We start from the raw sequence: 15,377 nt of genomic DNA on the forward strand, positions 1-15,377 counted from the left end.
AGCATTTTGATTTGAAATATCACTTCATACGAGATTTGGTGCAGAAGAAGGATGTTGAGTTGAAGCACATCAACACCCAAGATCAGCTAGTAGATATATTCACCAAAGCGGTTGCGAAAGCTCAGTTTATAGCACTACGAGATAAGATTGCGAGCCCTCTCAGCCTCAAGGGGGAGTATGTTGATAACTGATGCTGCTCTAGCATGCAGCTCCAAGTAGCTCCAGTTTGGACATGAATCTATCCATTCATCACCATGCATAAGCTATTTTTAGTTTAAATTAGTTTTTGTTTATTCATGCAAATAAAGCATGTACTCCAGCATGCATTAATCCTTAGGACTATTTTTAGTTTTGTTTTTTGCATGAGTTTATTTTTAGTAAATAAAGCATGATGTGCATGCACTTATTGTATTCTTAATTTAGGGAGTAGTTTGTTTTTTTAGTTTGAGAGCCTTAGTAGCTTTCCATGCAATGCTAGCAATATATTTAGAACAGCAATTATTATTAATTCTTCTAGGCTACAAATTCTTTATATATATAGCCTCTATGTAATTTTTTAATTAATCTTTAATAAAGAAATTGGTGTGTACAATTATAAAAAATAGGGCACTTTGTTTTTTATTCTGAATTGTGATTTGTTTTTGCAATTTATTTTTTTTGTTGTTATTGTTTGCTAATCAGTTGGTTCAGAGAGGATAGGTTAGGTTCAAAATTCTACAATCTATGACCATAATCACACTTGACCTGAAGGCTTAAGTCCCCGCAGCCACTATTCTTAAATCCGAAAGGGTAATTGAAAACATGTTCGCCACATAAGGAGATTGGTTGAGCTACACAAAGATGAGCCATGCATAGTGTAAATAATAGGAGAAGACATGCAGTGAAAGAAGGGGAAAATAGTGGAGGTTGATGCAGAGTCATGGGTGTGTTTTCCAAACTAGTTTGGAGAAGGAAGGATTAGTGTAGGTTGGGGAAAGTATGAGATATTTTGAAATGTATTTATCTAAAATAGTAAAATTTGAAAAGTATTTGGAAACATGAGGTTGATGTGTTTGTTGGTTGTTTAGATAGTGAACATGCATACATCATTGAAGACATACCATTCACCTTGACAACATGTCATCATTGAAGATATTTTATAGATATATTTGATATGTTTTCTATCACATTTATAATTGATAATAATTTTATAATGTATCTACATTAAATTGAATAAATAATTATTTTACTTTTATGATTAAATTTCTTTTAATTAATGTACTATTTGATATCTACAATAAATTTCATAATCATAATTCTAATATTAATCTTATCATATCATATACAATGTAAATTTTATGAAAATGAGTTATTTTTCTTTATAAACATATATTCATTATGATAAATGTTTAATAAATTATTTATAATTATGAAAAATCAATTTTTTGTGATTCATTTATTAACACATAATAATATAGATTTTTTTCTCTTGGAGGAGTGAGTTTTTGGTGGGGAGCAAGTTTTGGAGTCTTGCGCTCTTTATGCAGTCAAACATGTGTTCGGGAGATGAGGTGGTGGCAAATCTGCTTCCCCCCAAAGATCCCTTTGGCACACAAGTTGGTCATGTCCTGCAATGGGTCTTCCAAGGTGGAAAATGGGTGGATGTTCTGGTTTCGACTGATCGCTCAGGTGTGGGTAAAACATCCCAACAAGATTTTCGTACTTTTGTGTATTTCCAAGGGTTTTTTCGGCAGCATGGGAATTGGGGCTGTAATTTGAGGAATAAAGGTACTTGGCAAAAGGGCAATCAAAATGCTAGGGCTTCTAGCGATAAGGCTCGACTTGGCCTGGCGAGTGATTCTGCTAAATTGCAACCAATTTCAAGGGTTTCGGGAGCTCAATTGCCAAATTTTAATTTGCCCTTATAGCTGCGGCCTGCTCCACTCTTGGTTCCCTTGATTGATGCTTCAGATACTATCATGGGGAAAAAGGCTCATGATCTTTGGGCTTTGGCAGTCATTATCTAGGTGTGGGGTGACTCTATTCCTCTGTCAAAGCTCCATTATAAGATTCACGTGCAGTGGTATGGCACTTTGTACTTCCATGTTCTCTCTGCAAATTCGTTTATTATTGTTTTTGATTCTATATCTGCTAGGGATAAGGCGTTGAGTGTTTCATTTTTTTGGCTTGGGAAAAATCTGGTTTTTGTAGAAATTTGGAAGCCCTTTCTAGCGCCTTCTAGGGTTGGCCCAAAACAGGTTCCTATCTACTTTAAAATTTCTTTGTTACCCTTCAAATTTGTAGAATCTAATATTTTAACAAAGATTAGGGATTCATTTGGTAAATTTTTGTTGTCTCACTCAGTGCTTGAGGATGGGTTGTTTGTTGTCACAATTTGTGTGTTACTTTCACCCAAGGTCTCTCCTCCGAAGTTTTGTAACATTCGGTCTCCCTTTGGCATTTGGCGTCAAAATCTTATCAGAGATTCTGGGGATTTTGGTTGTTCTTCGATGACTATAGATTCTCATTTTTTTTCACATAAAATCCATTAAATTTGGTTCGAGGGTCATTGACTCCTCTTTTGATGGGAATGCGGAAATGTTCGTTTGGAATAAAGATCATTTAGGTGTCTCTGCTGTTAATCTGGTTTCCCCTTTGAAGAAAAAATTCACACCTAGGGTTTCAGCAAAGGTACCTCACTGCTATGTTCCTTCCCCAAAGATTGGCTTGGCTAATGTCTCTCCTTTGAATAATTCTAATGGTATTTTAAACATGGGAATGCCTTCTTTGCATCCCGCTGATTTGGGAAATGACTTAGGGGTTGAGACACAAATCCTTGTGGTTTTGAAGAATTCTGAACATCCTATGGATGTTGATATTGTTCCAAATGAGCATCTTATTGCCCAGGTGCAAGATATTGTTAATACTAATAAGGTTTCTCTTAATTCTGCTTTAGCTAATAAAGTAATTTCTTCAATTTCGATTGATTTGGGTAGCCTGGAGAATTGCTTGCCTGCTTTTCCCACAAATAACTCTTTTGATTTACTCAATACGGATAAGGCTTTGGTCGCATCAGTTATTGGGCCATCTTTGGCTCCCATTGTTTCAGATAGGGAGAAGGTTAGGATGTTGTCAGTTGTTGGGGTAGGTTCCATTGAAGATAGGGCACTCGTGGATACTCCTTTGGGTATTAACGGGCTTCCTTTGGTTCAAATCCCTCTTTTCCCTACCTCACCCTTGTCAACTCCAGGAAAAAGAGGCCGCAAACCTAAACATGTTAAGACTAAATTAGAAATTGATGCGAACATTCAAACAACTCTTCTTTCTTCTTTGGAGTCTTCCAGAAAGAAAAGATAAAAAAAACCCTTTAGTCCGCCAGTCACAAGAGCCTTGGCTTCTAAGCGAAGTCTCCATAAGACTTTTTTGGTAGATAAGGTTTCTCTGGTTTCTTTGGATGTTTCGAGGGGAGTTTTTGTTTCCCCTCAGGACCAATGAAGATTATATCCTGGAATGTTAGGGGATTAAATGCCCCTAACAAACGACGCTTGATTAAGTCACAATTGGACTTAATGAAGTGTGATGTGGTGATGCTACAAGAAACTAAGTTAAATTTATCATCTGGTGATAGGTTATTCTCTTCTTGGAAAATATGAAATTTTTGTGCATCTCGCTCTTTGGGTGCTTCAAGTGGTCTTGTGGTCCTTTGGAAAGATTCTTGTGTGGATTTCTCATCAATTTATTCCTCATCCAATTGGATGCTTGGTTTGGTTAAGAGTAGGATATCAAATTTAAAATTCTAGCTTTTTAATTTTTATGGACTATCTGGGGTTTTAGAAAAAAGAAACCTTTAGGAATTTTTGGTTTCCCTTGCTAGTTTAGATGAGAAGGCTGGGGGAATCATCCCTAATAAACATTCTATGTCAGACTTTTGCCACTTTACTCATTCCTTGAATTTGGTTGATTGTAAACCACTTAATGGGTCATTTACATGGACAAACATGCAGAGAGACTTTTGCCAAATATCTGAAAGGCTGGATTTCTTTTTGGTTTCAGAAAATTGGTTCAATTCGAGTCAGGATTTTGTTTCCTCAGTTCTCCCCTTTACTTGCTCTGATCATTTCCCTATTCTATTTACTATTTTTGAGGATAGGGCACCTAGGAAGTTTCCTTTTAAGTTTGAGCCAATGTGGTTTCGGGATCGATCATTTTTACCTTCATTAAAGCAATGGTGGCTTTCTGCCCTATTTTTTACTGGGTCTCGGATGTTTCAGCTTGTTAAGAAACTGGCCTTTTTAAATCATAAGATTAGGGATTGGAATGTGATGCATTTTAAGAATATTTTTGGAGAAAAGGCCAAGATACAAGAAGAAATTGAGCAGCTTAATAAGAGCATTATTGCTTTAGGTATGTCCTCTCTATTGTATGATAGGCAAAAGTTTTTGAATCTTCAATCGAGTGAGACCTTGGCTAGGGAAGAATCTTATTGGAGGCAGAAGTCTAGGGACCTTTGGCCCTTTGAAGGGGACAGAAATACTAAGTTCTTCCACTCCTCTTCTAAGATTAAGAGGCTTCGTAATCAAATTTTCTATATTATTGATTCTAATGGCAACAGTCTGGTTGATGAGGATGATATTGCTTCTAAAGCCATTAGGTTCTTTAAGTCACTGCTTACAGCAGAACTGGTTGCTGTAGATAATGAGTTTGTGAATTTGATCCCCCCATTAGTGTCTCAAGAAGATAATAAGATTCTTATGGCTCCCTTTTCGTTGGCTAAGCTAAAAGAGATAGTCTTTTCCATGCATTCGGAAAAGGCCTCGGGCTTGGATGGTTTTACAGCTCTATTTTTTCAGAAGTGTTGGGACTTTATAGGAAATGATGTTTTGTTAGCCTTGGAGGAATCCAGAAGAAATAGGTCGATATTGAGATAGCTTAATACTACTCTTAGTCCTATTATTCCGAAAGTAGACAATCCTAGCTCTTTTTTGGATTTTTCGTCCAATTGCCTTGTGTACTCCTTTATATAAATTTTTTACTTAGGAAATTTTGGTTAGGCTTTCCAAGCTTCGTCCTTGGATAGTTTCCTTGGAGCAGGGTGGATTTGTGCCTAGTCAGGAGACATCTGAAGGTGCGATTTTAGCTCATGAAATTCTGCACTCCACATCTCAACAAAAGGCTCCAGCCATGATTCTTAAACTAGACATGCTTAAGGCTTATGATCATGTTAACAGGCAGTCCCTTGTGGCTGTTTTGTATCATTTGGGGTCTTTCTGCTATTGGGTCAAATGGGTGTTTTCATGCATATCTTCTTCCCGCTTCTCAGTTTTGATTAATGGTTCCCCTTTGAGGTTTTTTGCTTCCTCTCAGGGACTTAGGCAAGGGGATCCCTTGTTCCCTTTTTTGTTTATTCTTTTGGCGGAAGCGTTAAGTAGGGCCATCTCTAATGCTATGGCATCTGGTTTATGGTCAGGTATCAAAGTTGATGTCCTCCTTTCTCCACAATCCCATTACTTGTTTGCTGATGACATGCTTCTGTTTGGGGTTGCCTCTTTGAGGGAAGCTCGAGTTATAAAGAAAATTATCTCTGACTATGCTTCTTTTTTTGGACAAAAGGTTCATAATCAAAAGTCCAAAGTCTTTTTTGTGAATGTCTCCCCTCTAGTTAGGGATAAACTTGTCAGCTTTTGGAGTTTCCAAGTAGGGACTTTTCTATGCATGTATTTGGGCATTCCTTTCTTTTTGGGCTCTAAAAAGACCTCCTTTTGGGATAAAGTTGTTCATTCAATAACCTCTAGAATTTCCTCCTGGAATCACAAGTGGCTTATGATGGTTGGTAAGATCCTTTTAATCAAATCAGTTTTGAATGCCATCCCTACATATTTGATGTCTATTTTGCAGGCTCCCTCTCAAGTTATTAAGGACATTAAGGTTTCCCTTAGATCCTTCCTTTGGAATGATAACTTGGGAGGTAGGAAGAAGATCCCTCTTCTTGCTTGGGACAATATTTGTTGCCCCAAAGAGCTGGGGGTGCAGGTATTTGCAATTTAGCTATTTAGAATAGGGCGTTGGGGGTGAAATTGGTATGGAAATTATATATGCAGACCCTCATAGAAAATAGGCTTCCGTCATGCTTGCTAAGTATTTAAGGGGAGCTTCCAAAGAAAGGATTTTTACTGCTACATCTCTTCCGAAGGGTTCTGCATTTTGGAACTTTTTGGTATCTTGTAGGAGGGTTGTTTTACTACATTTATCTTGGGTTGTCCATAACGGGAAGAAGGCCCAGTTTTGGGATGAAGTCTAGAATGGGCATCCTTCTCTTTTAGCTATCCGAGACTAGTCCCCTTTGCTTGGTATTCTATCGGACCTTTGGGGGCCTTTTGTTGCAGATTACTTTGACATTGTTTCCAAAGGTCCATGTTTAGTAGCTAAATGGAAGAATATTCCTCCCTTGCCTATTGATAATGATCTTAGACTTGCTTTTGTGGAAGAACTTCACAAAAGACCTCTTGTTTTTCACAATAAGGAGTACTCCTTGGTCTAGATTAAGAATGTTGTAGGTTCATATTCAGTAAAAGATGGTTATAATTCTTTGATTCAGATTTCCTCACCCTCTTGTTCACCTACTAAGCTATTTTGGCATCCAACTTATCTTCCTAAGGCAAGGTCTTTTGCTTGGTTGGCAGTCCAGGATAAAGTCCTCACTAGGATCCGATTGGACAGGCTTGGGATTACAATAGTATTTCCTTGTGTTCTTTGTGGTTATTGTATGGAATCCATGGATCACCTTTTCCTGCTATGTCCATTTTCTTCTGAGTGTTGGTATTGGCTGCTTGGCATGCTTGGTTTGTCTTCTTCTCTTTGTCCTAATCCATTTTCGTAATTCATGGCCTGGCCCTTATTGTTCTCCTCTTCATTTTATTCATCTCTTTGGGTTGTGGCCCCATCATTGGTGATCTGGAATCTCTAGCTTGAAAGGAATTGTAGAATTTTCAAACATAAATCTGCCACCCTAATTGATGTAATTGGTAAAATCCAAACCTCCATTTGTGAGGTGGTACTTTATTTCATCCATAAAAATTTAGATCACCTCGGGTCTTTTTCTCATTGGGACAATTGGGTCACTTGGAAATGGTCTTCGCTTCATCTAATGCCTTTCTATGGGGCTATATCAAATGGACTATCTTCTCTTGTGAAACGCTAGATGGCTAAATGGAACCCTCCCCCCTTCCCTTCATTCAAAATTCAGTTTGATGGGGCTTCTAAGGGGAATCTGGGAAGGTCTGGTGTTGGATTAGTTATGTTTTATCATTCTTCTAAGATCATCAAAGTCATGGGGAAACATATTGGTTAGGGTACTAATAATGCGGCTGAGTTCCAGGCTTTATCCTTTGGGCTTGATCTCGCTCTTTCATTAAACATTAAAGATATTGTTATTGAAGGAGACTCAATGGTGGTTTTTCAGGCGGTTGTTGCCAAAAAATGTCTCTCTTGGTATTTGCAGTATTTTTTAGACCACATTCTTGTGCAATTAAAGTGCTTTTCCACTTTCTCTATCTCTCACTGTTTCAGGGAGATCAATGTCATTGTGGATTTCTTGGCGAATAAGGCTATTACTGAGGGTGCTGATTTCTTAGAGGTTTCTCCTTCAAACATTCCTATTTCTTGCATGAAGATTATTTCTTAGCAAGATCTTTTTTCAAAAACCTCCTTCATTTTCTATGCTTGATGTTGTTTTCTTCCATAAGTGTCTGCAATGAAGGTGTTGGTCTTCGGGACAATATCTTTGTTGTTGACATTTCCTATTAGAATTTCCTCATGGAGTAGGGAGATTATTGTGGCTTCTACTATCGGATTGAGATCCCCTTTATGGTATTGTCTTCTCCCATCTCCTTGCTTTGTGTAGTTTTTCACTTCCCTATATGGCTATAGGAGGGATGTTGTCCTGCCTTATGGCAACATCTCTGTTGTATCTATATTTGGTAGTATCTCCTCACTAAGTATGGAGGATGGAGGGGCAACTTTTGATTGGCTAGTAGTTTTGGTATTGAATGGGCCTTTATTTTGCAATATGTCTGTCTTGTTTGGCTGTGTGCTTGTTCATTGGGGATATCCTTGTCAGTGGGTATCTTTGTTTTCTTTGATGGCAGTCAAGTTTTGTTTCGGGGACTATTTGGTACCAGCCTTTATTCAACTCCACTCATTACATGCTAATCATTATCTACTCGACAGGGGTATGTTAGTTATATTTGTTAGATCCTCTACATTTTTCAGCAATCATTTTACTTTATGGTCAGAAGTTGGTGCCTTTCTCATGGGGCTTCATATCATAATGAAAAGAGTTGGTCCTTTATTTGAATCATCTAGCATCGTGGTTGATTTGATATTTACGGAGTTGCAATTTAATGATTGCGGATGTTGTGAGGCATGAGTCTATTTCATTGCTCATTGTTTACTCTTATGATGGAAGGATAATCATGATCTGGTTATCTCATTCTCTATTATATTCTTGATGGCGTGTAGATATGGCATTCATTCTATCTTTTCATTTTTTCTTACTAACATAAAATGCTCTGTTTTTTATGGAGAGTTCTTGTCAAAATTGATGGATGGTGGCTTTTTCTGAGGAATTGGAAAGAGCAATTAACATGGTGTTGCAAATGGTTTCTTATCCTGCTGTTACTTCTTTGGCTTTTGCTTTGGATTATTCTATGAATCGGTCTCATCCTGCTTCCTGAGGGTTTCCATCATCCTTCTCTGCTTTTTATCTAGATTGGCATATGTTTGCTCACCATATTTATGCTGGTTGGATCACTTATTCTTGGTTCTCTTCTGGCTTTGAGTTTTGTTCTCTTCAAAGCCTTGGACTCATGTGGTGTATAGACAGGTTGGTTTTGGGGTGATGGCACTGGTTATGGTTGGACATCATTGGCTCCATTTTGAGATGTTCTCTTCTAGACTAGTTCTCACAGCTTCCTTTATATCTAATGTGGTTGGCTATGTATCTGGGGGGGTTTATTTGGGATGCCTATGGGCTTTTGTATTAGGTAGATAGGCTTATGTTTTCTTGAGCAATACTGAAGGGTTTTCTTACTAGTTCTTTCCCTTCAGTGCTCTTTGAACCAGACACCTATAAAAAATAAATTGAAGATTTAACATAATTTTAGTGGTTTCATCCACTTTTATCAAAAAAAATAAAAACAAATTATCAAATAATTTTACACTATAATAAAAATATTCATATATATTAAATATTTTTTGATCTAATATTTATTAAATTTTTTTACATGTATTTAGTGTCGAAATTTTTTTAAGATATCAAGAATAAGTTGAGTGTTAATTTTAAGTGCTCATTAAGAATCCTTTGAATTACAATTAGTCTCTAATAATCAAAATCTAATTTTTAAGACCATTTAACTATGTCATAAAAAACAATCACTAATCAATTTACATTGAACTTTTCTAAAATTCAATAATTTTCTATGACAACCATTGTCACCACTATAAACAACATCCATAGCTATTATTAACTCTATCTCAAACCTAAGGTGAAAAAATCTTTAAATCTTTAATCATTATATACTGCATCACACATCACTCCTATAATATTAAACTAAGATATCATGAGGCTCAACAATCACATGAATACTTCAAAAATTCAATGCCTCTACCAAAAAAAAATGATTTGCTTTAGGGGAAGAGCACTAGTAGTCATTATAGATAACTTTGTGTATCCTAAGCTCGCAAACAATACATCAGATTTCAATGATTTTATTTTTATTGTCTTTGTCTGCAACTCGACTACTTATAGCTATTGTTTTGGCTTCTTAGTAATAAACACTGTGCGATCATTATACATAAAATGTCAGAAAACAGTCATTTCAAAAAATCATTAGAAACATATTTCCTATTATCTCATTATTTGTTGGCTTTGAAAATAATATCTAAAATAAAAAAATGATATCTATGAGGTCGTTATCCCTTCCAGTAGTATCTGATGGTATAAATGTTATATAGTTGTTACATAAAGAAGATGGGGAGAATCTCATCTATTTGCCTGAGCCAATACATCCAAAAATGAAGTCAAGTCAAGCTGCAAGACTTCGTGCATATGAGTTGGAAAATTGGAAATGGTCATTGCCATGGTGACATAGCTTCATTCAATCAAACATCGTGATTTTGGCAACCATTAGAGATCCCGCACTGGCGAAAGTTCCCCTGTTATAGCTTTCACACGGCAATGAACAACAACTATCCGCTTTTATGGAAGGAAAATAATTACAACGAGCGGGAGCCTGTGCTCTAGAATAGAGGGAAGCACTCTGAAAGGCCTGGCAGGGCCGGTTAAAATTTTATACATTGAACGAGGAAAGAATCTGTTACATAAACAAGAGTAAATTGTATAATGACGAGGGGTGAAATGTAATATGACAAATAAAATGTAATGGTTATTTTTCATACAAAACAATTCAATTTTAAAAACATAAATTTGTATAATAGAATTGTTTTTCATCAATTTTTTTTTTCTATAAACAGCATTGAAAAGGCAGATTAAGATAATCCAATCAGTATGAATCATGTAAAAATCTATGTTGATTTAAAAATTTTGTGTTTTCAATCAAGTGTTGTTTTGTATGTAGACTCCAAGTAAAACAATTTAACTGGAGTATGGATCATCCTCTTCTCTAACAAAATAAAACTTATGTTTATAATCTATATAGTAAATAAAATAGTTTTAATTACTATTTTTATTTTAAAATCAAATAGCTTTAAATTTATATTTCATATTTTTTAAATAGATTTATTTAAGATACATATATTAATTAAATATGATTTTATGAAATTTGGGTAAAAAATTAAATTCTAAATTTTATTGATATAACTATTCATATTAAAACTTTAATATGATTATTAATTTGTTGTTTGTGTGATATTAAATTTTCATTTAAAAAAAAATCAAATTATTAGTTAGGAATATACAATTGAATGATAAAAAAAAGAGAATTAATTTTTTATCTTTAGGAATAATGTTGAAGAATTTAATATGATGTCAAACTAAAATCTTTTTGTCTTCAAAAGGAAAATGACTTTGTTTATGTGATAAATGTTTTCATATTATCACAACCTTTAATTTCTAGATAGGTCAATCTCATCACTATAGATCAGTTTGCATAGCACAATTTTTTCATGCAACTTGGATATGATCTAGCAAATTGCTCTTTTTTTCTCCTTAAATAACTCTCATCTCTATATTTTGCTAACTATTAAATGTTGGCAATATTTAAAAATGCATTGGGGAGATTGCTAGATCATGAAACTTGTGTTCTAAGTATTTCCTAGAAGAAAGGTTAAGATTCACAAGGTGTGTGCTCAAGAAAAAATAATATAGGATCATTTATCTTTGTTCTAAAGGTGGTCAAGTTATGGATTAAAAATTTATGTTGAGTTAAAAGGGTATAATAAAGAAATCATTTATCATACAAAAGAACTCTCCCTAGAGTCAAAGCTATCATTTATCTTTGTTCTAAATGTGATCAAGTTATGGCTTAAAAAGTTATGTTGAGTTAAAAGGGTATAATAAAGAAATAATTTAGCATACAAAAGAACTCTCCCTAGAGTCAAAGCTATCATTTATCTTTCTTCTTAATGTGATCAAGTTATGGCTTAAAAAGTTATGTTGATTAAAAAGGGTATAATAAATAAATAATTTAGCATACAAAAGAACTCTCCCTAGAATCAAAGCTAGTTTGACAAAAAAACAAAGACTAATCAATCCTAAGATTGAACCTTTAATGAAACAAGAACTCGAACAATTAATTGAACCAAAAATCACATTTCCATCAAATATTTAACATGGGTGTCAATTCTAATGCCAAGAAGAATAATGGAGATAGATGATTGCGTACCAATTCAATAGATCTAAATAAAGCTTTTATAAAGAATCGCTACTCACTTCCTTCAATGGAGAAAATAGTACAAATAATGGTTGGATCAGAAATATAATCCTTGCTAGATGGATTCTTCAATTATAATCAATTTTAGGTGAAGGAAGAAGACTCTTACAAATATACTTTTCCATTAAATGAGGGACATTCACCTATGCTAAAAACATCATTTAGATTATTAAATGTAAGAGCTATTTTCCAACATGCCATAAATATGACATTAGAGAGTTGATAAATAAATTTTTATTTATCTTGATGATTTGGATGAACATCATTATCCAAATAAAAAGATTTTTTTTTAAAACATTTGGTGGAGGTATTCAAAAAATGCCAAGAATTTGGGATTTCTTCAAATCCTATTAAATGCCAAGAATTTGACAAGATGAGAAGATGACTCAGGTAGGGAAATGCCCCTAACACATCTTGTAGAGATCACAAAAGCAAGAAGCTAACCAAAACCCTCGGTAGCTAAAAGATACAAGGAAGGGTCCAAAGGGCAATCCTGGCGAATGGACTTAAAAAAGCTAACAACCAAAGATTACACCCCATTAATACTAATGCAAGTAGAAGTGTCTCCAAAAAGCATTTGCATAGATTGAATGAAGATGTGAAAAAAATTGAAATCTTTGAGCATCGCAAGAATAAAGGGTCATTCAATGTGGTCATAAGCCTTAGCAAAATGATTTTTTTTTTTAAATGACATTTTTTTTAGAGCGGAAAGCTCATTCCATGGCTTCCCAAACAACAATGATGTTATCTAGGATAAACTTGGATTTAATGAAAATAATTTTCTCAAGACAAACAATCTGTGGGAGGAGATGGTGAATCTTGAGAGCTTGGGCCTTGGTAATGATTTTGCAAGAGACATTGAGAAAAGTAATGGGGTACTAGTTGCAAATATCTTCCAGATTTCCTACCTTAGACCTATGAATTTTATATTTCCCTTGCTGATAAGCTAGCCAAGAGATCTCGAATGAAAAACCTCTAGGTAAAATTTGTGAAGGTCGGATCCAACATAGGGCCATAAGGCCTTATAAAATTTGCAAGGGAAGCCATCACAACTAGGCACTTTATCATCTAACATGGAAAACATGACAGACACCAAAACATCAATGCCAACATCGAATGCTGGTTTGAAGTTGGTCATGGCCATAAGAAAGGTAAAATGTACTATAATTATTGTGGTATGATGCAAGACCAATGCAAATAATCACTATGCAAAGAAAAAACAAGAAACCCTAATAGAGTAAAATGGCATATGTCCTTTCAGCCAAAGAAATACTACTATGTTAGGAATAATGAATAAACTAAACCATGTGCCTTAGTTGACTAGGCCACATATCTTATTTGTGTTGCAAGATTCACTATTATAGGATTTAATTTAAGAAATTTTTGAGTCAATCATGGAAGTTTTTAATCTACAACAACAAAAATAAATGCTAACTTTTGCAGTTTAATGTCAATCACATTTTCAATTCTTTGTTTTTTATCATGGTATCAAAGTAGGTTTGGGCATAACTCCCTCACAACAGAGCTCGGGATCATGAGATTGTGGTCTTCTGTGTGAGTGTTGGATTAGGTTTTTGTTTATTTAATAGGAGATTATTAGTGATGAAAAAATCTAGTGAAAGATTTCAGAAAGAGTCCCTAAGTGCAACCACTGAGTTTGAAGACACTAAAAGTGCAAAAGCTATCTTTGCAGTCCATGAAGAAGAACGGTAGATTAGCATGTTTGTGAAGTTGTAGCAAAGATAATTTTGTTGGCAAATGTGAAGATTAATGTTCTGCCTATAATCTATAGTAGCAAAATCCACACATGGAACCCTCACTATTCTAGCATAAGGTTACTAATTCAAGTTCAATTTGTTGATTTGTACTAAAATGTGGTGACTATTTTTCCTTCCAGCTCTCCAAGTTTTTTGTCTTGTAACCTAGGTATTTAGAAGAGTTGGTGCCAAATTTTTCCTTAGTGCTATTTTTTGTGATGGGGTTGCCCTCTGTTATTGAAAAGGCATCCTCTCGCTCGGTTTCAGGTCCACCGACACCAGCATAGGCATACGCAGAGACTGATCGAGATCGAGATTCAGAGTCCCTAGGCCCTTTCTTTCTTCCCATCGGATACCAGCATTACTTTCCCTCCATCCTTCACCGGAGCCATAACCATAACTGGTTCATTGGATCCCTCATTGCATTTTTTTTGGATGCACTAAGTTGTGGATCTGTTAATTGTGTTTAATTTATGCATTGTGAATTTCACGTTTTTCTTTGGAGTATTACGGATTTATGTATGAAAGAAATGTTTCTTAGTTGAGTATTTGTTGTATGGACTACATCATTGTATGTGCTATGAATACTCTATTATGTGAGAGAGGTCTGATAGTAAGTTATAATTTTACCATTAATGATTGCATCAAAAGGTTCTTGAAGAACCTATGTGATCAATTTAATAACTGCATTGTAAATGTCATGGAAATATAAGTTACTTATTGGAAGTGCCAATGATGAGAATAGGAAAGTGTAAAGAATGCCGAGTGAAGGAATACTTAAGCAATGGTTATGAGCCATGCCATTGATCTGTGTAGGAGGTGATTGAAGGTGAGGTGTTATGAGATGACTTCACCCATATTTGAAAATATGGTTTACATATAGCAGATTTCTATGAATGAGGTAGACAATGTTATAAGAAATGCAACATAAAATGAGACCCTTCCAGTTAATTATTAGCAGTCAACAAAGAAATGGTTGTCAAGTTAAAGCCCAGTTTTGTTTAACATTGGTATTGATCTTTCAATAGTGTGAAATGACTGTTAGCAAGAACAATTGTGCAGATGAAAGTGATATATTGTAATCTTAATGAAAATTAATGTAGTTTATTGATTAATGGAGAATGTTAGGAATAATGAATAAACTAAACTATGCATCTCAGTCAATTAGGCCATATGTCTCAGTTGTGCTGCAAGATCCACTATTATAGGAAATAATTTAGAAAAATGTTAAGTCAATTGTTAATCCACAACAACAATTATGAATTGTAACTTTAAAAATTTAATATCAATCACATTTTTCAGTTTTTTTTTTGTTTTTTATCATACTAATGTATGACTTTTTTTTTTTATTCATAACAACTATAAATTGAATTTTAAAATTGAGAGAGATTTGTTTTAATAGAATATAAACAAAATAAAGTAATTCATGTCAGTAATATTTACATAATTATAATATACATTGTCAAAATTAACGATTATATATATTTTTTTGAAATTCATCACCCTTACAAATTTTCAATAAACATCATGTTAATCCAAATCGCATATAAATTATTTGCCAAGGCTTCAATGGTTATGTTCTTTTCACTAGTCGTGTGAGACAATTTTGAATACTTCGACAGTAAATTGTAATGAAATGATTTGAATATTGACTGGTAAATCCCGTCACAAGTTAATTTTCCAAATGTGTGAT

The 15,377-nt window shown here is 34.6% G+C and overlaps 1 protein-coding gene across 1 annotated transcript; it reads left to right on the forward strand.

Annotated features, from left to right (window-relative positions):
• The first annotated feature begins 4,385 nt into the window (after positions 1-4,385).
• On the forward strand, positions 4,386-6,024 carry LOC131859441 (uncharacterized). Its single transcript, XM_059213183.1, has 4 exons — positions 4,386-4,861; positions 5,031-5,228; positions 5,409-5,589; positions 5,875-6,024. Exons 1-4 carry the CDS (start codon positions 4,386-4,388, stop codon positions 6,022-6,024), a joined length of 1,005 nt encoding a protein of 334 aa, XP_059069166.1.
• The last annotated feature ends 9,353 nt before the right edge of the window (positions 6,025-15,377 follow it).

The sequence above is a fragment of the Cryptomeria japonica genome, chromosome 2, assembly GCF_030272615.1.
Source record: "Cryptomeria japonica chromosome 2, Sugi_1.0, whole genome shotgun sequence".
NCBI classification, from domain to species: Eukaryota; Viridiplantae; Streptophyta; class Pinopsida; order Cupressales; family Cupressaceae; genus Cryptomeria; species Cryptomeria japonica.

Excerpts from the sequence above, each read along its gene's own strand:
- LOC131859441 (XM_059213183.1), top strand. The coding sequence starts at position 4,386 with ATGTCCTCTCTATTGTATGATAGGCAAAAGTTTTTGAATCTTCAATCG. Across the intron at positions 4,862-5,030 it reads TTTATAGGAAATGATGTTTT|GCTTTCCAAGCTTCGTCCTT; the intron begins GTTAGCCTTGGA and ends AATTTTGGTTAG. Across the intron at positions 5,229-5,408 it reads CAGTCCCTTGTGGCTGTTTT|GGCCATCTCTAATGCTATGG; the intron begins GTATCATTTGGG and ends AGCGTTAAGTAG.